This window comes from Ambystoma mexicanum, chromosome 3q (genome assembly GCF_040938575.1).
Source record: "Ambystoma mexicanum isolate Mex_15411 chromosome 3q, UKY_AmexF1_1, whole genome shotgun sequence".
Classification (NCBI taxonomy): Eukaryota; Metazoa; Chordata; class Amphibia; order Caudata; family Ambystomatidae; genus Ambystoma; species Ambystoma mexicanum.
In genome coordinates, this window is record NC_090926.1 from 1,171,413,383 (window position 1) to 1,171,439,782 (window position 26,400).

The 26,400-nt window shown below is 46.0% G+C and overlaps 1 protein-coding gene and 1 long non-coding RNA gene across 5 annotated transcripts in view; one reads left to right on the plus strand and one right to left on the minus strand.

Annotated features, from left to right (window-relative positions):
* The window catches only part of DSN1 (DSN1 component of MIS12 kinetochore complex), a 261,194-nt gene extending 255,007 nt beyond the window's left edge, over positions 1-6,187 (minus strand). Inside the window, exon 1 of the mRNA XM_069604016.1 lies at positions 6,085-6,187. Within this exon, the coding sequence (XP_069460117.1) occupies positions 6,085-6,109 (25 nt within the window). The 5' untranslated portion in view covers positions 6,110-6,187. The remainder of the gene's footprint in view (positions 1-6,084) is intronic.
* A 795-nt stretch (positions 6,188-6,982) lies between these two features.
* LOC138447718 (uncharacterized) overlaps positions 6,983-26,400 on the plus strand; it is a 29,473-nt gene continuing 10,055 nt past the window's right edge. Inside the window, exons 1-3 of one of the 4 annotated variants that reach the window (XR_011259932.1) lie at positions 7,906-8,235; positions 13,285-13,380; positions 20,536-20,634. This is a non-coding gene — a long non-coding RNA (uncharacterized lncRNA). Of the gene's footprint in view, positions 7,089-7,905; positions 8,236-12,922; positions 13,381-20,535; positions 20,635-26,400 lie in introns of those variants that run through there. The other 3 variants (XR_011259930.1, XR_011259933.1, XR_011259931.1) reach the window with 3 other exon arrangements.

The window sequence follows — 26,400 nt, forward strand, 5'->3', positions numbered from 1 at the left end:
ACCAAGGCCTGTTGTCAAAAGAGATTCCATCAGAGTGCAGGGTTAAACAGGGCTGCCCGTTAGCCCCGGCCCTCTTCATCAGCTTCTTGGGCGACTTCAAGGATACAGAACCATCAATTCGAGCTTTCCTCCAAAAATAGGAAACACCAATGTGTCCCGTTTACTTTACGCTGATGATCTAATCTTGTTAGACCAGACTGAAGTTGGCTTACAGCGACAACTCACAAACCTGGTGCAGTACATGGGTACAAACAACCTAGAAATTAACAAACTAAAAACCAAAATCATGATCCTCGAAAAAGGTCATTCAAACAGTAGACGCAACAGAGGATGGTATCTGGAAAACACCAAGATCGAAGTGGTCACCCATTTCAAATACTTGGGCGTAACAATCGATAGCTCAGCGCATGAGTCAACAATGCAGAGGTTTTTGTGGGGAAAAACAAGGAACCTTGCGGCTCAGATGAGAGCAATTGACAAACAAATATGGGAAATTCTCATTGGTTCCGGTTATCCAATTCTACAAAGGCAAAGTCGTTCCAGCCATAACTTATGGGATGGGAGCAACACTTACCATGCCAGGCACAATCTGGTCTAAATTGGAAGGGCTACTGTGGAGATCAGTCCTTGGTCTTCCAAACTCAGTCTCAATCGCAAGCATCAGGCGTGACCAGGGTCTGTTGTCCTTACTATCAACAATTGAACAGAGTGCTATGCAACTCTTTAGAAAAACTCTTCTTCCGGACACACTCTCAAGCTACAAGATCATTACAACAGAGCTTACCATGGGGCACACCAATATTCTAAACACCTTGGCCAAGAAACAGCAAGCAAAATTAGAAGAATTGGCATGCACCGAAGATGACCTTGTAAGGAACCCCCAGAGAATAAAATATAAAATGGAACTACAGGACTGGATCAACACAGTTGATAAAGCCCAGGCGAACAAATTAACAAACCATCTGCCGCCCAGCTTCAACAAGCTCAAAGTTCCATTGCCATACTGTCTCAAATTCCCAGACAAAGGCCTCATGAAGATATTTTTAAGAGCAGGCTTGAATCTACTTCCTAAACGCGTAATTCTCTCCATCAGACTTCAGTCTGGGTCTAAGGAATGCAGATTATGTGCTACACCAGACAAGTCTGAAAATCTAAGACACTTGCTGATGCACTGCCCAGCACTGAATCTGGAAAGGGCAGCCTACTTGTCACCCCTTGGGATGGACTCCTCGATCTTGGAAGATGATGTCTGGTGGAACAGATTACTGTCTGGAGAAAACGTCAAATGGACTAATACTGCAGCAAAACTATTTGACATCACTTTCAAAAAAATCAACTCTCACGCTGAATATGTGATCTGACGATCGTCAAGCGCATGCAACTCTCTGTCTATAGAGAATCACAATGAATAGTTCTTCCTTGTAAAAATCACAATGTAATTATACACAAGTAATAAAAAAAAAAAAAAAAAAAACAGGTTCTCAGTATATGTGAGGACAACTAAATCTTCAAATGAAATCTAGACAAGCCTTTCCCAGCAGTAACAGTCTAAAACAAGTTACTACCTATGAGGGACAAACCATATCAAAGTCAGTGGGATAGAAGAGTCTGCAGGGAGCCAGGACAGCTAAAATCAATTTGAAACAGTCTTTGGAGCGGAGGTACTTCTTAGAATCAAAAGGCTTGCACAAAGTTAGAGAGTTTGTTAGAAAATCACTTGTAGGGTCACAAGCTGTGAAAACAGAGTTGGAATCAACTCTAAAAGTAAGCCACTGCAATTCCCAACTGAGAAAAGCAAGGCTACAAGAGAGTGAGGTAAGTACCCTAAGTCTAAACAGTACCACTGGTTTGACGAAGAGTGGTCCAGCTGGCTTCTATCCTGCTACAGTGTTACAGACCCTGTGTTTCTGAGCCTCAGTTGTGGGGACAAGAGGGAGGACATCTGTAGGGCTCCTGCGGTGGTACTTCGGAGGTCATTGGCAGCTACGGGCTCTTTTCGGTTTCAGCGCTTAGTAAACAGCACTGTTGCTGATCTCTGGTACCGGTTGGGCTTCCTTCACTCCTTAGATCTGGTGAGGGGACTCTAGCTCTGGTCGTCCTGCTTCTGGAGGGTCCTTAGGAGACTCCTGGAGCTTCTAGCCGGATTTCAGACGTTTCACTCGACTACAGATTACTCGACCCATGGCACTTGGTTCTTGCAGCAATGAAGAAGTACAGCCAGACAGGGAAGATGGTCCAGTGGAGTTCGTCTCTGGGTTAGTTGGTCCCACTAACCCAGGGGGAGAAGTCGTCCATTCCGGAGCTTCTCTGTCTGAAAAGGGAGTTTCAGCACAGCAGCAGGGCTTCACCAGGCAACTCAAAGGTCCAGGAGGATGCAGCAACCTTCGTTCACGGTTTCTTCGTCGGGTGTTTCTCCCAGTGGTCGACTCTGCCTCTAGTCCCAAAACCCTTGATTTTTAAGCAGATTCTACCATTCATGCACAGCCTAGGCTGTCAATGACACATCAGGGTCGCTGTCCTGAAAGGACAGCCAGCCAGACAGCCAGCCATTCAGGACTGGTTGCATTTAGGCATTCCTATAGACAAAAGGACATGGGAGTTTCGGGACCCTCACTCACATCCTGTCCTTCCAGACACACTGGAAACAGAGGCGGGCCTCAGGGCTGAAGTGCGCCAAAGGCAAGACAAACAAAGGGCTCCAATCTGTTCGACGCACATAGTAAAACCCAAGAAAGACCTCACAAACAGTAAATTGCAAAAAAAGACAGGGGCCGTTTTTATAAAATGGTCACCCCTGGATGCTATACTGCAGCTGAGGGTTCAGCCTGCTGTAGAAAAGCACAATGGTAGGAAAAATTAAACCACTGCCACTAGCCATTTAAAAGTAGGGAGGGCAACATACAAATGTTACATGAGAATGTAGGATAAGGAGCTACTAGGTAACCCTCCAGCACTCCACTTAAGATGGTGTGTGCTGGACCCACAAAGAGAAAAGGTAAGTAAAGTCAATTTCACTTTACTATTCTTGGGAACAGTAGTTTACACAAGAAAAAGGTATTTTAAACCTTATGAGAAATCTAAAGGATTTCTCAGTGACACTGCACTGAAGGTGCTGTGTGTCCCCATACAAAAAGCAGATGCATATGGAGTTTGTCAGACTTCCAAAACAGTGAACACATAATCCAAAGGTCAAAACACATGAGGCAGTGGGAAAAGGGTCTCACTCACTCCAGGGTTAAAATTAAAAAGTCCTACAGTCCAGCAAAAGAGCTGGGGGTCTCTAAGGTTGAAGGGAATTAGCACAGAAATGAGAATTCTCCCCAACATCACTGCACCAATATATGGCAGTATTCACATGCACTCCTTCACACATTATTCATGTTTGCTTTGCGCAACATCCAATAATCAACAACCATAACGAAAAGTACCTCCAGGATAAAAAAAAAAGAAAAGGATCCAAAAAAGAAAGAAGCAATAAACAAACGGCACCACAAAGTCCCATCAACCGAGGTCTCAACTACCCACAACCTACCAAATCCAAGCAACAAGAAACCACAAACAGCAAAGACTAAACCCAAAAGACCATGAAAAACACCAATCGAAAGAGGACGCCCACTAAGGAACACAACCCACGCATCATGCCTCGTCACAAGAAAGACAAAGAAGTCAGAAAAGAAAACAGAAATAAGAAATCCCAAACCACTCGCGAAGGCACGGACCAGCATGATCCCACAACCCCAAAAAACTCAACAAACATCTGAGATGGCCCAAGGAGACATACAAATAACAGAGCAAAGAGAGACTACAATGCTCGCTACCTGTCCACATACGACAACGTGGTAAACAAAAACAGCACAGCAACAACGAACCGACAGCCAACAAGCTTCACGAATACAGACCCAACCAGGACACAAACGGATGACAACTAATAAACCATCACAACCCGGTCTCCACCATGGACAATACCCCAACCAGAACAAACAAATTGGAAACCATCACACTCACTCTACACCCACTAGATCACCAAGGCTGGAACAACAGAGGGGTAGCTACCCTATTTACCACCTGGAAACGAACCAACCCCACCATAAACCTTATCGGTCTACTCGACAAAGAGACTGACCAACAAAGAACCACCCCACCCAAAAGACTCAACCGGGAAAAACCCACCTGGAACGGAAACCCAACCAACAACACACCGGTCAGAACAAACAATACTAACAACAACACAAAAGGTAAATCCAGCAAACTACACTGCAGCCTCCTCAAGATTAGATCCATGGCATACCACTCAACAGAAATCAATGACCTCCTAAGCGAAGGAGGCACAGACGTGCTCTTCCTTACTGAAACCTGGCTATCAGATAACAATAAAGCCATTGCGAACGAAGCAATACACAACAATTATAAATTAATACACGCCAACAGAGAAAACCGAAGAGGAGGTAGAATCACAATTATACACAAAAAACACGCCTGAGCATCTCGAATCATCACAACCAACGCTGAAGACTATGAATCCCACCAAATCAAAATAGAACTCAACGACCAATCCAACATAGTATTCCTACTGATCTACAAACCATTTTCTTACAACCCCAACTTTGCAACAAAACTAGCGGACGAGGCCGCCATGCTATCAAGCCACCACGACAACCTAGGTGAAAGAGATCCCACCAATACAAACATAGATACAACAGAAGACACACTCAACAATTGGATCACCAAGGCCATTAACCAATTAGCACCAGCTAACACATTCAAAGCAACACCAAAAAAACTGGCAGCAAAATGGTTCACAGAAGAACTGAAAAAACGCCCCAAAAAAAACCAACTGCAAAATGGAAACAAAATGGAGAGAACAATACACCAGACAAGACTAAATAAAATACCAAAGACAACTCAAACTGTACAAAGCATCAGTCCTCAAAGCAACAAAAAAAAAAAAACTACTACGCCACAGAATCGGCAAACAATTCACAGAAAGAACTCCATCACCCCTACACACTTTGTGACAGACACTTACACCAGAGCAGGGTCTGTGTAGTAGCTGCACAGCGGTTACTGCCTCTGCGGGCTTATATATGTAGACACTTACACCAGAGCAGGGTGTGTGTAGTAGCAGCACAGCAGTTACTGCGTCTGCGGGCATTAGTCTGTGCAGGTATTATTATATATGTAGTCACTTACACCAGAGCAGGGTCTGTGTAGCAGCTGTACAGCAGTTACTGTCTCTGCAAGCATTAGCCAGCGCGTGTATAGTCACTTACACCAGAGCAGGGTCTGTGTAGCAGCTGCAAAGCAGTTACTGTCTCTGCATGCATTAGCCGGCGCAGGTATATATATATATACATACATACACCAGAGCAGGGTCTGTGTAGTAGCTACACAGCAGTTACTGCGTCTTTGAGCATTAGCCAGCGCAGGTATTATATATATATATATATATATAGTCACTTATACCGGAGCAGGGTCTGTGTAGCAGCCGCAAAGCAGTTACTGTCTCTGCATGCATTAGCCGGCGCAGGTATATATTATAGTCACTTACACCAGAGCAGGGTCTGTGTAGTAGCTACACAGCAGTTACTGCGTCTTTGAGCATTAGCCAGCGCAGGTATTATATATATATATAGTCACTTATACCGGAGCAGGGTCTGTGTAGCAGCTACACAGCAGTTACTGCGTCTGCGAGCATTATCCGGCACAGGTTATATATATAGTAACTTACACCAGAGCACGGTCTGTGTAGTAGCTGCACAGCAGTTACTGCGTCTGCGAGCATTGCAGAGCCTGAACCGTACCGTAAATGAGTTTCGGAGCAGCTATTGTGTCTATAATACCAACAACAGGCTGCCCCGTGTAATTTCAAAACCAGATGTTTAGAAAATCACGTACTTAGAATATTTAATTTCAACAAGTGATAAGTACAATACAAGGAATTACAGCTTCAACGTGCATTCCTAGAGGTTGCAAAAGTGCTCCTAGTAACAATATAACAGCAAAGGGGTGAGAACGTCTAAGTTGATGGATGCTAAAAGAAATGTATATAAAATTCACTAAAAGAGCTGGATCGCATGCACACACCTGATGCTGCCTGGAAGCTGGACATGCGCGTTACGTAAAGAGTAGTTCGCTTGTTCCCAATCCATTCGAGAAACGGACCCTAGCAACGCTCGCCTCCAATCATCACGTGGGCCGCTCTGCATCACGTGGGTTTAAGCGTTCAGTCCAGTGTTGCCAACCTAGCGACTTTCTCGCTATATTTAGCGAGAAAGTACGCCCCCCTAGCGACTTTTTCATAAAAAAGCGGCTAGCGAGAAATCTAGCTACTTTTTTCAATTGGTTTGGAGACTTGCTCATTTATGCAAGTTTCCAAACCAATTGAAAAAAGTGCTGTAATTCGCCCGTTTTCTAACGGGAGTAATGTAAAAACACACAAATAACTTAAAAGGGAGGTGTTAAAAGGGGAGGGGGCCACAGTAAAACACACTTATAACTTAAAAGGGAGGTGTTAAAAGGGGAGGGGGCCACAGTAAAAGCCATAAATCGCAGGGGGAAAGAGGAGGTATTATGCAAATTGGGCAGTGACGTCATCTAGCTACTTCTGGCGACTTCTAGGGGAGCCAATAGCTACTTTCTTTCCTCGCCTGAAGCGCATGTGTAGGCGTACGGGCTGGGGTCTCGCGGGTCTGCGCGCTGGTCTCCGGGCTCCCTGGGTGGTGTGAGTTTGGGGTGTAGTGTCTGTTGGTGTGGATTGGTGGGGTGTGGTTGTTTGCGGTGGGATTGCGGGTGGCTGGTGTTGGATTGGTGGGGTGTGGTTGTTTGCGGTGGGGTTGCGGGTGGTTTGTGTGGAAGTGTGGCCTGTGTGTTGATTGGTGTAGTTGGTGCACATCATCCTTTAGGATGGGGAAGCGCCTGCGTGGGTCCGCCCACGCGTTCGTTAATTAAGAAGAAGAAGAAGAAGAAGCTACTTTCTTCACTGAGGAGTTGGCAACACTGGCGTTCACTTCGTCGTCTCTTTTGCAGGAGAGGGAAGGCAAGGCGTTGCGGAGCGATTCCTCCGTTACAAAGTGGTTATTTGGTTTATGGTAAGTCTTAAAGTTATCTCTTGTTGATTGTTACTTTAATGCAGAGCGGATTGTTACTTTAATGCAGAGCGGCAATACTGAGAAGGGGTATTTTTTGTGTATTTTGCTGGTTTGTAATGTGCATCGTTACTTAAAGTACAGGCGGATTCAGTTTTGTTTTTTTTCGTTATTTCAGTGTTTTTTGAGGATATGTAATGTGCATCAAAGGGGTGAGGCAATATTGGGGAGGGGGTATTTCTGTATATTTTGGGGTTTGTAATGTGCATCGGTTGAGATTTACTTAAAGTACAGGTGGATTCAGTTCGTTTTGGGCTTTTCTCATGCAGATGTGCGATTTGCCCGTGGGAGATGTTTTATGGCGTGGGGCTGTGCACAGTGCGTTCCTCACGTCCCAATGGGACTTCTACTGTACCAGTGAACAGTAGAGCGAACGGTTAGTTATCCACCCCGCTGGAGAGGGAGGGAGGAGGCTGGAGGATTTGCTATGTGCAGCAGATGGGGATATGTGGCTTATGCAGACAGACGCATATGGGTACGAATTACCAGCATAACAGTTCTTTATTTCTCCTGCATGGGGGTGATTTGGCATTCCCAGGGGAGGGATTGTTCATTTACCCCATTGCAATGTGTGCAAGAGAAGGCTAAACGGAGGTCTTGTAGTGCTTTCTTTATCAATCGCACATTTAAAGTCCCTATGAGACCCGCTAGCATTGTGTTTGTTTTAAAAGTTGGCCGATAGTTTCTGAAATGCCTTAAGGCATAACGACTTGTTACGTCGTCGTGACGTTTTCACGCGGGACGTCGTCTACGTGCAGAGTTCGGACTTTTGGGCTGCGGGATGTTTGATTGCGGCGTGCTCCGTGTCAGTTTTCAAAGCTGGCGGTTAAACTAAGTGTACAGCAGGAGCCAATCTCGGATGGGAATACGACACTAGTGACAGCCACAGGAAGTGGTGGAGGGACGCTAGCAGAGGCCTGTTCCTCTAACAGGAACTAGGGACGGTGGCTCTGTTGCAGGGGAGAGGAGACTCTCAGAGAAGGTGGACCTAGGCAGGGCCGAGCAGTGACTGGGTGGAGGGTGCTGGGTTCGAGGAGGAGGAGCGGTCTCTGCAGTCGGATGCAAGGAGTGAGAGTGCTCAGAGGAGGCGGTAAGAATGGGTAAGGGGAAAGGGAAGGTTGGAAAGAAAGGGGGGTGGAGGAGGCAAAGAGGGGGAAGACATCATCTGTGAAATTTACACCTGTGGAAGGGGGGAAATGAGGGACGGCATCGCAGCAGATCCCCTCAGAGGGATGATGAAGGGGGGCTGGTCCGGGACATCTCAGGGTCGGGGACTCCAGAAAAATGCGCTTTGGAGGGGCTGGAAGCCTCAGTGAGCAGTATGTCTGAGGAGAAGATGCAGTCTGATAGTGTGTGGAAGGTAGTGTTGAAACCTGAAAATCGTGACAAGACGTTTCTGGGGGTGAATCCGACGGAGATTGCTAGATGGTTGAAGGCAGCAGTGGGAGATGTTTCCCGGGTACAAGTGGTGGCTGGGGGTCGGTTGTTGGTGGAGGGGTCGGATGCTGATAGCAAAGCAAAGATTCTGGAGGTGCATTGTCTGGGTAGGCATGTGGTAAGAGTGTTTGATCAAAGTGGAGTGTCTTGTAAGGGGGTGCTGTATGGAGTGCCAGTGGTTATGAGTATGTCTGAGGTGGAGGAGCAACTGGTGGGGGTGGTGGAGGTTGGGGAGGAGGGATGCACATGGGGATGTGGTGTCTACAACTGTGGCAGTGAGATTTGAGAGAACGGAGTGTCCGGAGGTGGTGGAGATGGCTTATCAGAGGTATCGTGTGAAAGCATATGTGGCAATGCCATTAAGGTGTTATAAGTGTCAACGATTTGGACATGTGGCGAGAGCATGCAGGAATGAGAGACATTGTGGGAGGTGTGGTGGAGAGCATGATATAAAGGAATGTAAGGTGGGGACTCCGGAGAAATGTGTGAATTGTGGGGGGGAGCATTCTTCCGCGTTTAGGGGATGTGAGAGTTACAGGGTGGCGAGAGAAGTGGTACAGGTGAGGGCGGCGGAAGGTCTGTTTTACGCGCAGGCTGTTGCAAAGGTGAAACCAGTACGGGTAGTGAGTGAGGTGAGTGAGAAAAAGTTGGTGGTGGATGAGGTTGTGGGAAGAAAGAAAGTGGTGGGTGAAGTGAAAGGTGTAGAAATGGTGGTTGTTCCGAAAACTGAGTTTTTGTGCTTTAGTGAATGTGCTGGATCTGGTTCAGGGGAATACGTCTATCAGTTCATCAGATCTTACGAAAGGAGTGGTGGAAGCTGGGAGGAGGTTTTTGAATGTTGTAGATGTATCAGAAGATGTGTTTAAGAAGGTTGCTAAAGTGCGGAAGCTGAGTGGGGTGCCGGCATGAGGATTTTGCAGTGGAACGCGAGGAGTTTGTTGAGGAATGGACAGGAGTTGAAAGCCGTGTTGTGTGAGGAATTGAATGTTGATGTGGTTGAGGGGTGATTTGAGATTTGTGATACCAGGTTTTGAGTTGTTTCGTAAGGATAGGTTGGAGGGGAGAGGGGGGTGTGGCTTTAGCAGTTCGAAAGGGGTTGATTGCAAGGGAGATTGTGGTGGATGGAGCAGTAGAGGCGATTGGGGCAGGGATTCGGGTAGGAGGATCGGAAGTATTGGTACTGAATTATTATAATCCGTGTGAGGTGGTGGAAGTGGGTGTGTTGACTGGAGTGATAAGAGGACATGTGGGACCGTGTGTTTTGTGTGGCGATTTTAACAGTGCCAACACGTTGTGGGGTAGTGATAGGACAGATACGAATGGAGAACTGTTGGAAGACATGGCGGATGAATTGAGTCTGGTATTGCTGAATGATGGGTCGGGTACGAGGTTGGATGTGAGGACTGGGAAGCTGTTGTGCTTGGATTTGACCTGGGTGACTGCTGCAATTGCAGGTGACTGTGATTGGGAGGTGCGTGAGGATGGAGACATGGGGAGTGATCATTCTGCTATTTTGGTGACTGTGAGGGGTGAGGTAGGGATCAGGTCACGTATGACTGGGAGTCGGTTGAATTTTAGGAAGGCTGATTGGGAGGTGTACAAAGGAGTGTGTCGGGATTTGATTGTTCCAAGGCGAAGAGAGGGGGGTGTTGGATGAATGGAGTGAGCATCTGGTGCAGGGAATGAGAGCAGCGTCTGTGGCAGCAATTCCGGAGGTTGAGAAGGGGAAGGGTGGGAAGATCGAGGTTCCTTGGTGGTCGGTGGAATGTTCAAGAGCAGTGGCGGCACGAAAGAAGGCTAGAGCAAGAGCGGTGAGAACGGGAATGTTGGTGGATCTGGTGGCATATAAGAAGGCTAAGGCGGTGGCGCAGAGGGTGATGAGAGGATATTGAAGGGGCTATTGTGGGTCCCTGGGGAGTGATTCTGGTGTGAGTGAGGTTTGGAAACAGTTCAAGCGGATGTCCGGATTAATGAGGTCGCAGGGTGGTATGTCTGTGTTGTTGAAAGGAGAAGAGGTGATTAGTGAGGATGGGGATAAGGTGAATTTGTTGGGGGAGTATTTTGCGGAGGTTCACAGTTCGAGGAAATTTCCAGAAGAGGTGAGGATACGAATGGGTGTGGTAGAGGAGGAGACGCGAGAGGTGGTGGCGAATGTTGGGCCTTGGGAGGAGCATTATGAGGTTTCATTTTCGATGGTAGAGTTGAATGGAGCGATTCGGAAGGGGAAGTGGTCTAGCCCTGGGGTGGATGGAATTATGTATGTATTTTTGGAGAAGTTGCCTGAGGAATGTAAGTTAGAGGTATTAGCGTTGTTCAATGAGATCTGGAAGAATAGAGTTTTGCCGAAGTTGTGGAAAAGAGCGATTTGTAGTGGCGATTTTGAAGGGTGGCAAGGTTCCTACAGAGTGTAAGTCATATAGACCGATTGCGTTGACTGTTGTGCTGTGTAAGGTTATGGAACGGATGGTGGTTGAGCGATTGGGGTTTTATTTGGAGTCGAATGGATGTTTGAGTGACTTTCAGAGTGGGTTCAGGAGGAATCGGTCGGTGGCTGATCCATTAGTGAGATTAGTGACTGGGGTGGAGGAGGCATTATGTGATGGAGAGTTGGTGGGAGCGTTCTTTTTGGATTTGGAGAAGGCGTATGATATGGTGTGGAAGGGAGGGTTGTTAGTGAGACTGTTGGAGATGGGTGTGAAGGGAAGAATGTTTCGGTGGATCAAGGCATTCTTGGCAGATAGGACATTTCAGGTGAGAGTGAGGGGGGTGCTGTCTGAAGTTTGGAAGATGGAGAATGGGACGCCGCAGGGGAGTGTGATTAGTGCGATGCTGTTTAATGCGATGGTGGGTGGGTTGATTCGAGCTTTGGCGGGAATTGGGTGTCAGGTGGATTTCTTCACGGATGATGGTGTGGTCTGGGTAAGAGGGCGGTGTTTGTTGTTGGTACAGAGACGGTTGCAAGCTGCGATAGTACGCATGGAGGAGTGGTGTGGGAAATGGGGTTTCTCGGTGTCTGTGGATAAGAGTGTGAGTATGGTGTTCTCAAGGAAAAGAGTGCAGCAGGAGTTGAATTTGGTTTTGAAAGGTGTGAGGGTGAAGAGCGTGGAAGGGTTTCGGTACTTGGGGGTGATTCTGGATAGAAAGTTGAATTGGAATGTGCAAGTGGATGGTGTGGTGGATAAGTGTAAACGCAGGCTGAATTTGTTGCGGGCGGTGACAGGGAAAGAATGGGGTGTGCAACAGAAGTGTTTACGAATGTTGTATAAGGGGTTGATTTTGAGTGTGATGGATTTTGGGTGTCAGGTGTCAGTGGGTTATACGTCTAGTCAGAAGTTGCGGTTAGATAGGGTACAGGCGAGGGCATTGAGGGTGTGTTCGGGTGTGATGAGGTCCTCTCCAGTGAATGCGGTTCAGGTGCTTGTGGGAGAGATGCCATTGGGGTTGAGGAGGGATGCGTTAAATATGAGATGGTGGGTGAAGTGTAGTGCGAAGAGTGTGGCTCATCCGGTGCGTGAATGTTTGAAGTATAATTGGAGGTTTGACTATTACAGGGATCGGTGGAGGAGGAAGGGGGGCACTTTTGGGTTTCACATGTAGGAGAAGGGAGTGCAGTGGGGTGTGGGTGATTTGATGATTGTGACAGATACGGATTTGGAGAGAAGGCCGAGGTGGATGATGAGATCTCCAAAGGTGTGTTTGGAGTTGGCGAATGTGGTATCGAAGAAGAGTGGTATGCGGGGTGAGATCAAAGCTTTGGGTCAGGAGTATGTGGCAGGAAAGGAAGGATACAAGGTGTTTACGGATGGTTCAAAGGATCCTGTGTCTGGGAGAGTGGGAATGGCGTATTATCTAGAAAGCATTGGGGAGTATAAAATAGGACGAATGATGTGTCTATTTGTACGGCTGAGTTGGTGGCGATTGCATTGGTGATTGATAGGGTGTGTGAGTTGGGGTATGAGAAAGTGGTGGTGTTCTCAGATTCATTGAGTGGGTTACAGGCGATTGTGGCAGGGGATGGTGATAGGAAGGATGTGATTTTGGACATTAGGATGAAGATTGATCGGTGTGTGCGCGGGGGTATGGATTTGGAGTGGGTTCCCAGTCACAGTGGCATTTTGGGAAATGAGTTGGTGGATCTGGCGGCGGGTGAGGGTATGAGGAGGGGAGCGATTGATGTGAGATTGCCTTTGAGTGTGAATGAGGTGAAGGCTGTGATGGTGAGACGGGTCCTGGATGAGTGGCAGGAGAGGTGGGTGAATGGGGTGAAGGGCAGGTGGATGTTCGGTGTTCGTGGGAAAGTGTCGGTGAAGGTGGATGCAGGGAGTTCAGAATGGAGGAGGTGGGAGGAGGTGATGCTGAATCGGTTGAGGATAGGTCATGTGGGGCTGAATGACTGTCTATTTCGAATAGGGAAGCATGAATCAAGGGACTGTGCGGTGTGTGGGGTGCCTGAAACGGTGGGACATTTTTTGATTAGGTGTGAAAGACATGTTGCAGAGAGAGAATTGATGAGGGTTCGGTTGACTGCGTTGGGTGTGGCTGAGCTGAGTGGGAGGACTATACTGGGAGGTGATGGGGAGAGAGGCAGGAGGAGGAGTAGTGTGATGTTGGATTTTGTGAGGCAGACGGGGAGGTGGGAGGAGTTGTGAGCTTAAATGGAGCCAAATAATAATTAGTGGGTACGGTGCACATCATCCTATAGGATGGGGAAGCGCCTGCGTTGGTCCGCCCACGCCTCCGATAATTAAGAAGAAGAAGGATTACGGAGGAAGGAGTGGTCCACGCCGTGCACGGGCAGGTATTTATTTTTTATTGAGCATTTATAATGCGCTTATTCATCTCGGCAAAGTGCCTGGTATATTTGATATTTTTATTTACATCGAGCTCATAAAGTGTTTCACAGCGCGGCAAGGGAGGGGAACAGGGGAGAACAAAACACCGATGGGTTTGTTTTAACTATTTTGATTTTAGTTGCCACAACGGCGGATCTTTGTGTGTCTTCTTGGCTGGTATCCTCATCCCCGGCTCCACCCACCCCCACACAGAAGTGGTTTATGGCCGTGCCGCCGCATACGCCGAGGGAATTTCATGGCAGATTCGGCTGCCGCCATCCACCACCTTATCCAGTGGTGGAAATGAGAACAATTTGGTGGGGGGGTCCCACAAGGGCCAGGGTGATGGCGGAGGTGAAGGGGGCGGTGCCCAAAGAGGCGGGGTTTGGGGGCGGACCTGGCAGTTGATCTCCGATCAAAGGAAATGTCCAAAATAATAGTTTTAAACGGCGCAATTTCTTTAATGCTGCTTCTTTTACAAACTATATATCAATTCCACTTCCATGGCACTGGTGATGTTACTTCACTATGTTAATAATAGTTTTGACCAGTGTTGCTGAGTAAATATTATTTAACATGCACAATTTGCATGCCATTTTATACCCCCCCCCCTCCCTTCGGTACTATTTAAACAGGGTTAGAAAAGGAATGAATTGCCATTTACAACTATGGGCCAATTTTTCATTGGTGCACGAGACAATTTTATGGCCCAGTCCGACCCGCACATTTACATGGGAGAAAACCGTACCAGCCATCTGTGCACCTAAACTACCAACAGCAATGTTAGTCTACACTGATCTTAGCGCTTGCAGAGCAGCATTTTAAGCAGACTGTGAAAGAATCGTTAAGAGCAATTACTCTAGCTAATGGTGAAAGAGCAGATGGTCTGTGGGGAAACCATGTTTTATTTTATTATTTGATTTAATTGTGTGAACAACTTTTTTACAAAAAGAAGCAATTCAAGTTCTCCAGTGCATTTGCTTTATGAAGTTATTAGGTATGTAGTCGCGTCTTTACTCTCTCATCAGCTTAGATGAACAAGTGAATATTTATCGGTCAGATCCTTTTTGTCACTTATGCGACCAGGCCAATCATTTTGAAGAAACCCACCACTGCGATGACCCAGCTCGTTTTTTCACCGCTTATTAAGCGGGCCCACCATTCCTGTTCATCATAAACATACGTTTTTAAGCAGGTGGCCTAGCAATGTTGATCTTTCTTTTGAGAGGCCTGTACAGGATAGGAGATGCCTTCTTGTCTCGATTTGATTATCTTGGGTGCAGAAGCGGCATTTGTTTGAGTCCACCTGTCGCCTGATGGCTAAGATCTCGTTTGTGCTGATTAAGTTCAGGTGAATTCTCATGAAACTTGCTCTTAGAGCTTGTCTGTGATTTTTCACGAGGTATGGTATAATCTTGTTTACTTTTTTTTGGATTATATGGCAGATCCTTTGACAGGCTGCGTTCAGAGTCTCTATCCAATCCATTTCTAGGATCTTTTTATTGACTTTCCCAGGATTGGCGAGGAGGTCCTCTTCTGAACGTCCGAATTTTTTAATTTTTTTTCTTCAATACGCTCCTGTTCTTTGATCTCCATTTTGTGAGCATTTGGTTTTCATCGTTCAACATTGCTCTGTTGATTATCTCCAGAATTGATTTTGCAGCCAGTTGAATGATCTTCCTGTATAGCATCAGACCGCTTCTTTCGACAGTTGCTTTCAGGGAGGACAAACTCTGTTCACGTCGAATCAACACCATAGGAGTCGACTGTGGCAATGACAGCACTTGGCGCCAAAAGAGTCCCTCAAGCTTACCTTTGATCTAAAGAATTTCAGGATTGGCATTAATGAGAAACGTCCAAACTTTCTGTTCATGATTTTTGTTTGGACTATTAAGGTTCTCATCTTTGCTCGTAGATGGTCTTGCATTTGTGTTTCATCTCTACTGTTCAGTATTATCCCCAAGTATTTGAAACTGATGACGTTTTCCAGCCTGTTACCCCCGTGAACAGTTTGAGACTGTGGTGTGTTTTTTGTTTTTTTTCCTAAACATTACCTTCTTTTTTTTGTTTCGTTGAGTTCCAAGTTGTTGTCTCTCAGGTAGACCTTCAAGTTATCCATCTGTCTTTGTAACCCGATAGGGGTTTGGTCAAGCAGTATTATGTCGTCCGCATAGAGGATTCTTGGGATTTTTGTATTTCCCATTGATGGTGGGAAGGCTCGAATTAATTCCTGGGGGTCCCTATAGTCAGCGGCGCTAGAGGGCATCCATGCTTCACCCCACGCGCTGTTACGATCTTATCTGATAACAGGCCAGCTTTGTTTAGCGTATCCCTCATTGAGGTCTGTGAGTACAAGCCTGGATAAACTAACAGTTTTTGCCACAAGTTTTCTCTATTCACCCTGTCGAAAGCTTGCACCAAGTCCACGAAGATTAGACCTAATGGTGTTTTGGCTAGAAGTGCTTTTGCCTTCAGAACACTTATTAGAAGAATGTTTGCTGAAGTTCCCAGTCCACGAACGAAGCCCGCCTGTAGTGGATCATAATTATCGGAGGCAAAGGTCCACTCTGGGAAGCCCTCCAGAGCTAAGGAACCAAACATATGGTATCCAGTAGAGCGATTGGGCGATATTGCCTTGTATCATTCTGGTCTTTTTTTTTTTTTTTTTTTTTTTTTTAAAGATTGGCACTACGATGGCATTTTTCCATGTTGAGGGAATTGCACTGCAGTCTACGCAGTACTGGAATATCTCGCTTATCGGGGATGCCCAGGCTTCCGGGTGCTGTTTCAGGTTATAATTAGTTAACCCATCTGGGCCCGGTGCTCGAGGATTTAATTTTCTGATCTTGTCTTCTTGTCACTGGCGATGTTCCAGCGCACTTTAACAGATGGGGTTTCAAGGGGGCATTTGTTTCCCAATAATGTATATAATTCCTTGTGTGAAATCCAAGCTTGTTCAGCCACGTTGTTATCAAGTGGTGGTGTTTCATTTGCGCCTGGCTCAATCAGGGTCCAGAAGACCCTGGAGTTTTTGCCACTCGGAATGCGCAGCATTGCTTCTGAGTCTGCTTGGTATTAATTTACTCTTTGCTGCCGTATCCAGGCTTTGTGGTGTTTCTTTTTTTTCCCCTCCTCTTTTGCTTTAGTTATTAATGGATTTCTTTTTTTTTTTTTCACCAAGCGTTTGCTTTGTTTTACCATTCGCCTTTTAGGTACTAAGTTTGTTGTACACGTGGAGCTTTGGTTTTAAGGTGTCGGAGCTCTTCAGTTTAACTTTGTGTACTTTGAGGAAGGGCTGGTAGGCAAGAACTTCTATGCCTCTCTTTCCCCACTGTTCCTTTGCTTGGCGATAGTCAGATGTCAAGGAAACAATTTCTTTTAGTCTAAGGCGTGTATTCCCCTTACAAGGTTTCAGGTTATTAAACACGCTTTCCCTGTTCGGGTGTGTGACTTTCCAGTGGGTTGCTGGGTTATGGTCGCTGTTTAAGGTTCTCACGACTTCAAAGTCTTCAATTTGCTCCAGCAATTTTCTTGAGACACATGTGTGATCTATCATGAGACCCACTCCTTTTCCTTCCCATGTCGGTACTGATGGTATTTGGTTCTTTTTTATTTTGTGGAGGTTATCCAGATCGTATGCATCCATTAGCAGATTACATTTTCTGCCCCTAAGATATAAATGCACTCTCGAATGAAGGTGTGCCTCCTTTGCCCCCTCTGTTACGCACACTGCTTTTAAGTCACTCGAAATTGAAATTATTGTGTGATCGATTTTTGTGGGTGGCGTTGGCTTCTTCAAGGGTGTTTTCTATGGCGTGTAAGTATTTGTCGGCATCATTTCTGGCCGGGTTCCAGTAAGTGTTGATTAGGAGAATCTTTTCAAACTTAGTTGGATCTTCTTGGGGCTCTTGTCTATTCCACAAAACTAAGACTGCTTGAATTAGTTCTGTGGCTTGAAGGGTAGAATCTAGCGTTAACCCGCTTCCTGCTCTTACGGCAGTTAGGACCCTGGAAATGGGCCTACCAACCTCCCCCCTTAATTGCTGGTGAGAGTTACAGGTCCTATCCATCGAGGTAAGGCTTTGTAGTTATATAAAACAGGAGGCTAGATATCAAATCTAGTCACACAGCAGCTCTCCATTGGAACCAACAAGGGTAATGTAATTGTGAAAAGAATTCTTCAAAAATATGCCAGTATCTTTCAAATTTCGCAGAAGTTTCAAATAGAAATCCAAGTCTTAGTGAGTTAAATAGTTGTTTATCAAAAAGAACAGTTCAAAAGTCAGTCACTAATCCATTCTTGGTGAGGACACCGCTAACGCATCTCTAAATAAAAATAGACTTAATGTGCCAATGCATTTCGGAGAAATCTCCTTCGTCAGGGCAAGTCTTGAATATCATAATGTAATAATGACAAAAGCAAATTCCACCAGGGCACAATCATGAAATGAGGATAAATCAAACGGTAAGTACATTGCAACATGACATGAACAAAAAATTGAAACAGTCAAAAAATTAAATCACATACCAAAGTATAGGTAAATTCGGGTCATATCGCGGTGCAGATGAGGGGAAAAAGAGAAATGAATGTGACAATCTCAGTTGGAAATAGGTGAACATGTCTGGACATGTGATAGTAAGCGAAGTTGGGTTACCACTCGAGTTGTGTAGCCAAGGGGTAAATGGTGCTTGTACAGAAATCTGGCGTGTAAACAACACTGGCGTTCAAAAACGAACACCCGATCCAAAACTGTACGGAACACAGATGGCATTCTGTGAATATAAAAACATAATCAGTAGGACGTAAGTGTGCTAGGTACTAACACCTCAGTAATGGGAAGAACTAATGCTGAGAATACCTGTCGTCTCAATCTGTGGGCTTGAGATGTTCGTCATCCTGCCCCTCCAAGCCAAACAGGGTCAGCATCAGTGCTTTCTCCCTCGTGACCCCGTCTAGATCTTTAATCCAATTTAGGACCTCGTCCCTGTATTATGGACCCCCATCCCCCAAATATTTCTTTCTCTCTGTATAGGACAGACTTTTTACCTGCGTTGTCTCACTGACTAGCTGCCTGCCCGTTGCTTTGCTACTATACAGTGAAAATGCAAACGCCTAGGTAGTCTTGCGAGCAAGATAACAATGAGTATTTAGCCCTAAAAAATAGCCATACTGTTTATCTGTGGGGCGTGTGATCCAGGACAGCGAGAAAAGAGAAAATACATGCTCAGTCAGTGCAATGTGATGGGGGCTCTGGGGAATAAAAGCAGCCTGGACGTGCGCTTTCCTGCATTTGGATCGCGTGTCCACTCTGTGTTGTTGCTTCCTGCTGGTGCCGCCAGTGTCTTATTGCCTGGTAAAGGATGCCGCTTCTCAGCTCAGACCGCCGCACCACAGTTGGAGGGAGTGCCGGGAAGCAAGCGTTTCAGGCCTTTGTCAGTCCCTCTGCTTCCCTCTCTCCTTTTGGACCCACGAAGACTAACGTGTGGGGAAAGGTGAGCAGGGGGGCCGGATCACTGCAATGCTGGTTCCCCCTGCACTCCTCTCCCTCTGTGCCCCCACCTTGCTTGGCCATGGGGGAAGAGGTGAGCAGCGACGCAAGCATGCATTTCCAGTGTTGTATGATATCCAGCTCCCCCACAGCAGATTAATGGGCTATCCATCAACCTTCTGTGGGGGAGCCAGATATCGTACAATACCGGTCCCCCTACTTTGGCTGTCCCTCTGCCTCGTCAACCCTCTGGTCCATGGGACGGCCCTGGCCGGGTCCGAGATCCAGCATCAGATATCTGGCCATATCTCGGGACCCGGCCTACCTCAGCCATGACCAGGCTTTACCAAGCCCCCAGCTTTGCAGAGGCAAGCTGGGGGCTCGGTAACCTAATCTAAACAGTGCTCCTTTCCCCAGTCGTCACTTGCGCATTTCCTGGCTCTGTTTGCTCATCCCGTTTTTTTTTTTTTTCTGTCCTGAAAGGGACACCACGGAAATCGATGGGCCATGAACATCACTGTGGTGGGGAGGGGGGTGGTCAATGTTTAAAGCGGGCATTCTACATGCTTGACACATTATTGTTCAAATGTGAGTTTTACACATTCAAAGGAAAAAAGTAATTTCCAAACTCAAACGCTGCTGAAACTTGCGTTCACTCGTTTTCTTTGAGATGTTTTTTAAATTTTTTTTTTTACTTGAGCACCACACCAATACAATTTGTGTTACCCTTGCTTTGTGTTTTATCACAGGTTATATTCATATGCTTCCGTTGTGCTGACGGCAGTTATTAGGAAATTAAACTGGGTTCATGGGTGCCAAACGGAGGCAGAAATACCCCAACCCATCCGTTGGCCAAACACATTTCATAGCACTTCCTTTTTTATAAGTAATTGCAAAAAGTCATTTGATTAACAAGTTTTCCATATTTGTATTGTTTTGGTTAAATTCAACCTTAAGCACAGTCTCCGCAATGGTCTGTCAAACTGCTGAGCTACCCCGGGAGCCATCTACTATAGAGCAAGTCTATGCATCCCTTGATGTACTAAAATCACTGCATTACCAACAGTGCTTTGGGTGCACCGCTGCCATAGAAGTGATTTAAAGTGGAATTCCTGTATATCATCCGGCTGTGGGTGCCAGGCCTTCGCCTGCATGTGGCACCATATGTTGCGGAGAAGCCAGGGGCCCTCGTGTCTGGCATGGCAGCTCCGGCAGTCTGCTGCTACGTCAGCGCTGTCACCTAACTGCAGTATAATCTACATGGCTATGTCGTATTCTATGTAAGATATGTAGAAGAATGATTGGAATGCCAGCAGGCTGGACTTCTCAACCGTTAAGGGTAAAATATAACAAGCTGATGCTCTTTTGCTCGCTCTATTATTTTTTTTTTTGTCTCTGTGACTGAGTACGAGTCACGTTTTCAGGCATGTGTTCTGACTGCTCTCTGTCAGCTGGGGTGGACTGGCCTATAGCGAACTTTGGAGATTTCCTAGTTGGACCCTGCACTATAGGTCCCTTTTGTGTGCGGGGGAGGATGTGTGCCAACTGGCAGAATGTAGTGCGCAAATATTGGTATGGTCAATCTGGTACATCTATCATTTTTTTTTTTTTATTGTACTTTTTCAATTGCAGGAACACAAATTGGCTCAATCAGCCCATCTTGGACAGCAAAGTCCCCAGCAGCAATGGCACCATGAAAAATCCTGACATCTGTATTAGGACTTGCCGACGGTAAGAATGTCTTTTTTTTTTTTTTAAACGACTGTATTTTGCTGTGGGTGATGGTGGGGTAATTTTAAAGGTGTAGTAGGAGTCACAATCGGGGATTTCAAACCTATTTTTGAGGCTGTTCCTTATGTTCAGTTTGGGGGCGGTACTGAAAGTTCACGTTTCATGTGGGAGTTGCATTTACAGTGCACTGTGTACTCTCGCCTCGTTTCCCAGCGTTACGTCCTGCTTACTTGATGCCTAACACCCAAGAGCTGGTTTTAAGTGTTAGACAGAATCATATGCAGTACCCTTTGGGAACACCACACACAATTAAGACAACGTGTAAGTACAATTTCACCTTTGGTACACGCCTGTACTACACAGTAAAGTGGTAGCGATGGCTGAGCAGCCAGACTTCTCTCAAGAGTGAAGTGAGCAGTATCAGAAGTTACACGAAGGACAGCAATTACTATGGTTCAAACCAACACTGATTCAAGGTTTCTGAGTAAAAGAATATACATTGATTTACACCATCAGTTATAAAACAGCTCACTGTAATAAAGCAGCAGAAAATCACAATCTTAATACACTACAACACCCAATCAATTCTGGACAAGTTAAGCTCAAAAATGAAGTGTGAGCAAAATGGCACTCCAGCAATTTAAAAGGGGAGGAAAGACAAGGTTATTCAAAATCAACAACACCAACAAGTGATAGGCAGTGCAATCTAGAAAAGGCTTACTACAACTAGGGTTCAAGTCAATAGGCCTGGGCCAATGTTAATGGTTCAGAGTCTTTGCAGAGTATCACACAGTTCGGATCAGTTCGAGGTTAAGTCTTTGCCAAGAGTTCAAAACAAAGTTGTCGGAGGAAAAGTTATTCAAAAGAGTAGAGAAGGACAAGCCTTCGGAGAGGCGAAATATTTCAAACACGTCGGAACGAACGAACGAACGACCGGATTTGAACAGTACCTTAAATGAAGAAGAATGCTGTAGCTGAGGCGGTTGTTCCTGGCACTTCCTGCAGGCTCACTGTTCCTGAAGCGACTGTCATGGTGACAAGGAGGAAGACTGGAGGGTCCTGCACTGCCCAGGGAAGAAGCCAGCAGCAGAGCAAAGCGTTGAATAAAAGGTGCGTTCCTTAAAACCCAAACGGGTTCCGTTCCTCCTGGCTATCCAGTTCACTGCAGCGATGCACAGCAAATTCGACCAGGAGAGGGAGGCCGGCGTTTGGTGTTTGGCAAGCTGGTTGGTCCCACCAAGCTCCAGGGAGATTCCTTGCAGATCTTCTCTGTCGTCCGAGTTTCGGCCGATTCGGACCTGCAGCAGGGCTTCACCGGGATGTCCAGTAGTTGCAGCAGTCCTCTTCCTTCAGCTCCTCGTTGGTTCTCTCGTTCCAGTGGTGACTGTGCCTTCCAAGTCCCATAGACCTGCTTTTAAACAGTTTTCCCCCATTCACACAGCCTGGCTGTCAATCACACAGCAGGGTGGTTGTCATGGCAGGACAGTCACCTAGCCAATCAAGCAATAGTGCGACTTGGGTCTCCAAGGAGACCCTGTGCAGGGGGCCTCAACCCCTCCCTCACATCCTGTCCACCCAGACACTCGGGCGCCTAAGGAGGGCTTCTGTGCAGAAGCCCGCCGAAGGACGGCAAACAAAGGAACCAAACCTGGTTTGGCGAGCAGAGTAAAACACGAGAAAGACCTTTACAAAAAGAAATGGCGAATAAACCCGACCGGAACCAAATAAAAATCAATGGGGTCCAGCGGGTTTGAGTTTGAGGCTACCACCATAGCCTCTAACTGTACTGAGGCTATTTTCATAGCTCGCGGTAGAATAAAAATGTTAGCTACCACTGCCACCAGCCAAATCTTAGAGAACGGCGAACTAAATATTGTTCCATGAGAAACAGACATAAAGGGATAACTATTAACCCTTCCAGTACTCTATTGGAAGATAGGTTGTACTGGGTCTGTAAATTTAAAAAGACAAGTAAAGTCAATGGCAAATTTACATGTTCTGGGAGACAGTAGTCAGTCCCAGAAAATAAGTGGGAAGTCTAAAAAGACAACCCTGTGTCACTGCACTAAAGGTGCTGTGTGAGACGCAGTAAAAAGATGATGCCTATGGAGTAGGTGAGACTCCATAGTCCATGAGCAAAAAATGTACAACACACAGCAAAAACATGTGTAAGAGTAGGGGAAAAAAGGCTCACACTCTTACCAGGTGAAAAAATAAATCCTAGAAATCCAGCAAAGGTGCTGAGGGACTCATCAGGTTAGGAAATTAGCCATTCTGGAGAATTCTCCCTAACATTAACCCCTACTCATTTTGGAGTCGCAGGTAGACGTGTATCCTTGACTGTTTTCATTGCAGCAACATTGCTCCAAGCGTCTGTGTGTCAACCTAACCACCTGTGTCCAAGCAAGAAAAATCCAGTGAAGCACTTGACCCAGTCATGCAGGCAAGTAAGGATTTCTTTTCCCTGTGTAACATTGGTTGAGTAGAAGTGCTGAAGGTTTATATTGGCCCTGTGCATCCAGGTATGGTTTTCGCCGCCAATCTGTGGCCTAGTCCAGTGTTAGGCAGAATTGCATGCAGTGCCCTCTGGGACCACCACATACAATTAGGACTACAGGTGTAAGCAAAACCAACCTTTGGTAGAAGTCTGTACTACAGTTTTTGGTAGCAGGACTGAGCAGTCGGGCTTATCTCAAGAGGGAATGTGAGCTGGAAGGGCTGTTACACAGAGGTCTACAATCACAAGTATTCAAATAGACACTTACTCTCAACGTTTCTTGGTAAAACACTTAATTTATTACACAATCCTTTTATAAAGCATTCACTAAAAGGAGGCAAGTTATATCACACATATATATACTACAGTACTGATTACTTAAGCAGTTGCGCTCCCCTGAAGTAAGGGCAAAATAGCAGTAAAAAGGCATGGGTTAATCCAACGAATATCGGTGATTTTGAAACCTGGCAAATAGTTCACCAGAGGAGTCAATTCAATGCAATATGTTAGGCCAAAGTCAATGGGCTAATGTCTTGTATAGGATAAAACGGTTCTGGTTATTAAACGGTAAAGTCTTCGCTAAAGTTCTCAGAAGTAGTTTGTGGAAGAAAGTATGCTGGGTCACAAATGATCGGGCCTGAAAGTTGCCAACATAATATGCACTTTTGCAGTGAGAGGTAAATTCTCTCGAGTTTTCACAGTACCTTCCAATGAAGAAAGATGCAGCTGAAGACTTCTGTTCCTGGCATTTCCTGCAGATCTTGCTGTTCCTGAGCCTCAGTCGTGGGCACAAGAGGGAGGATGTCTGGGGACTCCTGCACTGCACGGAGACTGGTCACAAAGCTGGCAGACTTGGCAAATCTCCAGTTCCAGTAGCTTTCCTTCAAGCACACAACTTGGTGTCCTTCTCGCTGGTTAATCCTAACCAGCTCCGAGAATGGTATCCAGGTGGCTTACGAGTTTGGTCCTACCAACTCAAAGGAAGAAGTCGTCCTGGAAGGGGTTTGTTTCTCTGTCGAGCTGAACTGGGTGTTTTGGACCTGCAGCAGGGCTTCACCGGGCAAACCAACGGTCCAGGAGTTGCAGCAGCCGTCCTCTTCCAGCTCGTCTTCGGTTGTTTCGTTCCATTGGTCGACTCTGCCTTCCAAGCTAAGAGACTCTCCTTTTATTCAGTTCTCTCCTGCTCATTCCAGCCTAGCTGTCACTCGCCCAGCAGGTTGGCTGTCCTTGCCAGACAGTCAGCCAGCCTATCAGAGTGCATTTGGGTCTCCTAGGAGACTAAGCACAGGGAGTTTCGGGCACCTCCCTCACTTCCTGCCCGCGCCAGAGGCGGTCTTCAGTCCTGAAGCCTGCCAAAGGCGTAGTAACAAAGGGACCAAAACTGGTTTGGCGAGCAGAGACAAATTCTAGAAGGACCTGTCCAAAAAGAAACAGTGAAAAAAGAAGACCAGGACCTGTTTAAACAAAGGAGGCTCAGACACCATCTTGAAAAACATGGCTCCCGTGATTTTTAGCTGCCGGTCGTGGACGGGAAAAATCATGGTAGTTAGTTAAACCACTGCCACCAGTCATTTCGATAGGAAAGGGTAGCATTTGACTGCTACATGAGTTTCTAGACACAGGATTACTAGGTAACCCCTCCAGCACTCTATTGGAAGGTAGTGTGTGCTGGGTCTAGGAATTTAAAGACTAGCAAAGTCAATTTAACTTTACTAGTTTATCCCAGAAAAGGTATTTAGACCTTGGGACATCCTGAAAGGTGGTCGGTCAAAATACCGAAAATAAAATCTCGAATTGCAAAAAGTACGAAACAAAACTCGAAAAAATGTATTTATTTATTTATGTGTTTTTGGGGTCAGGTAAGTAAAAAAAAAAAGGGGTAAAATAAAAAAAAATGAGAAAAAGGGGGGTTGGGGAGGAACCCCCCATTTTGAAAAAAAATGCGATATTTTTTTTTTCGAGATTTTAAATTCGTGCTTTTTTTTCGAGATTTTAGTTTTCGAGATTTTGACTATAAACCATCCTGAAAGGCTTCCTTCCCTGTGTCACTGTACTGAGGGTGCTGTGACACAAAAATCAAAAGATACTTATGGAGTTGTTTAGGCTCCATAATCAAAGAACACAAGAATGAAACGCACATCAAAATACATGAGAGAGTGAGAAGAGAGGCTCACACACTCCCCAGGTAAAAAAAATCCAGCAAAGTGGGTTAATAGTAAAAGTGTTGGTAGCAGCTCCACATATATTGTGGACACACTGCGTGATCCCCGGGAAGCTTTGCCTGTGCGCAATATGGGGAATGGACTCTCAGAGGTGCTGACTTCTGTTGTAAAGTTTGCCACATTATGTGCAGAAATGGGAGCAGAAGATGCTTTGTTTCACACGGAGGTCAGGTTGCTCTCCAGGGGGGAAAGGTTTTAAATTGTGTTTAGGAACTCAGGAACAAAGTGAGACGCTTTCTCCTGGGTTTAGACCAGACAAAAGAGCCTCTGTGTGATTCACACCTGCTTGTACTGTTAGCTTACTATGGCGACCTCTTTGAAAAGCTACATTTTCTAAACCACTCCCTGCAAGGCACAGAAAAGAAACCACATCAATGGCTATGAACGCAAAAATGTCAGCATTCAAGAAGAAGTTGGAGCTTTTGAGGAGGAGGAGGGTTAATGTCTGCATTCCGAATGAGTTTCCATTATTAGCAGATGCTCCTGAGGAGGCGGAGTATGATCTTTTCATGTGTTGCTGAACTGATGGGAAACCATCTCAGAACCACTCTCAAAAGTACTTTCCAGAGGACAATTGTAGCATCAATGACTGCGTGGTTCAGCCTTTCCTAGCAGACGTAGGGGCCCGCCCACCTCCCAATACACCTCCAGGAGGAACTAATGGAACTTCAAAGTGGCTGCCTACTGGAGAGCCAATTCAAAAAATTGTCCTTGAGTGGATTTTGGAAAAATGCAGTTTCCTACTCTATCCAAATGCACAGTCAATGTACTGTTGCCTTTCAGCACCTCGTACCTTTGCAAGATTGGATTTTCACCACTTGCAGCACTAAATATCGGTCAAAGCTGGAAGAAAACCTGTGGTTGTCTATTGCAAAAATGTAACCCAATAGTGATGGATGGCTGGCTGCTGAAAGGCAGGCCCACCCTTCACACTAGTTCTCCAGTATGCCACTGTCCAACTTGCAAGTGCCTGCATTGATAGTAATGAAGTTGTTGTACTTGAGTATGTCCTACGTTACAGAATGCAATAAATATCCAACTACTTTT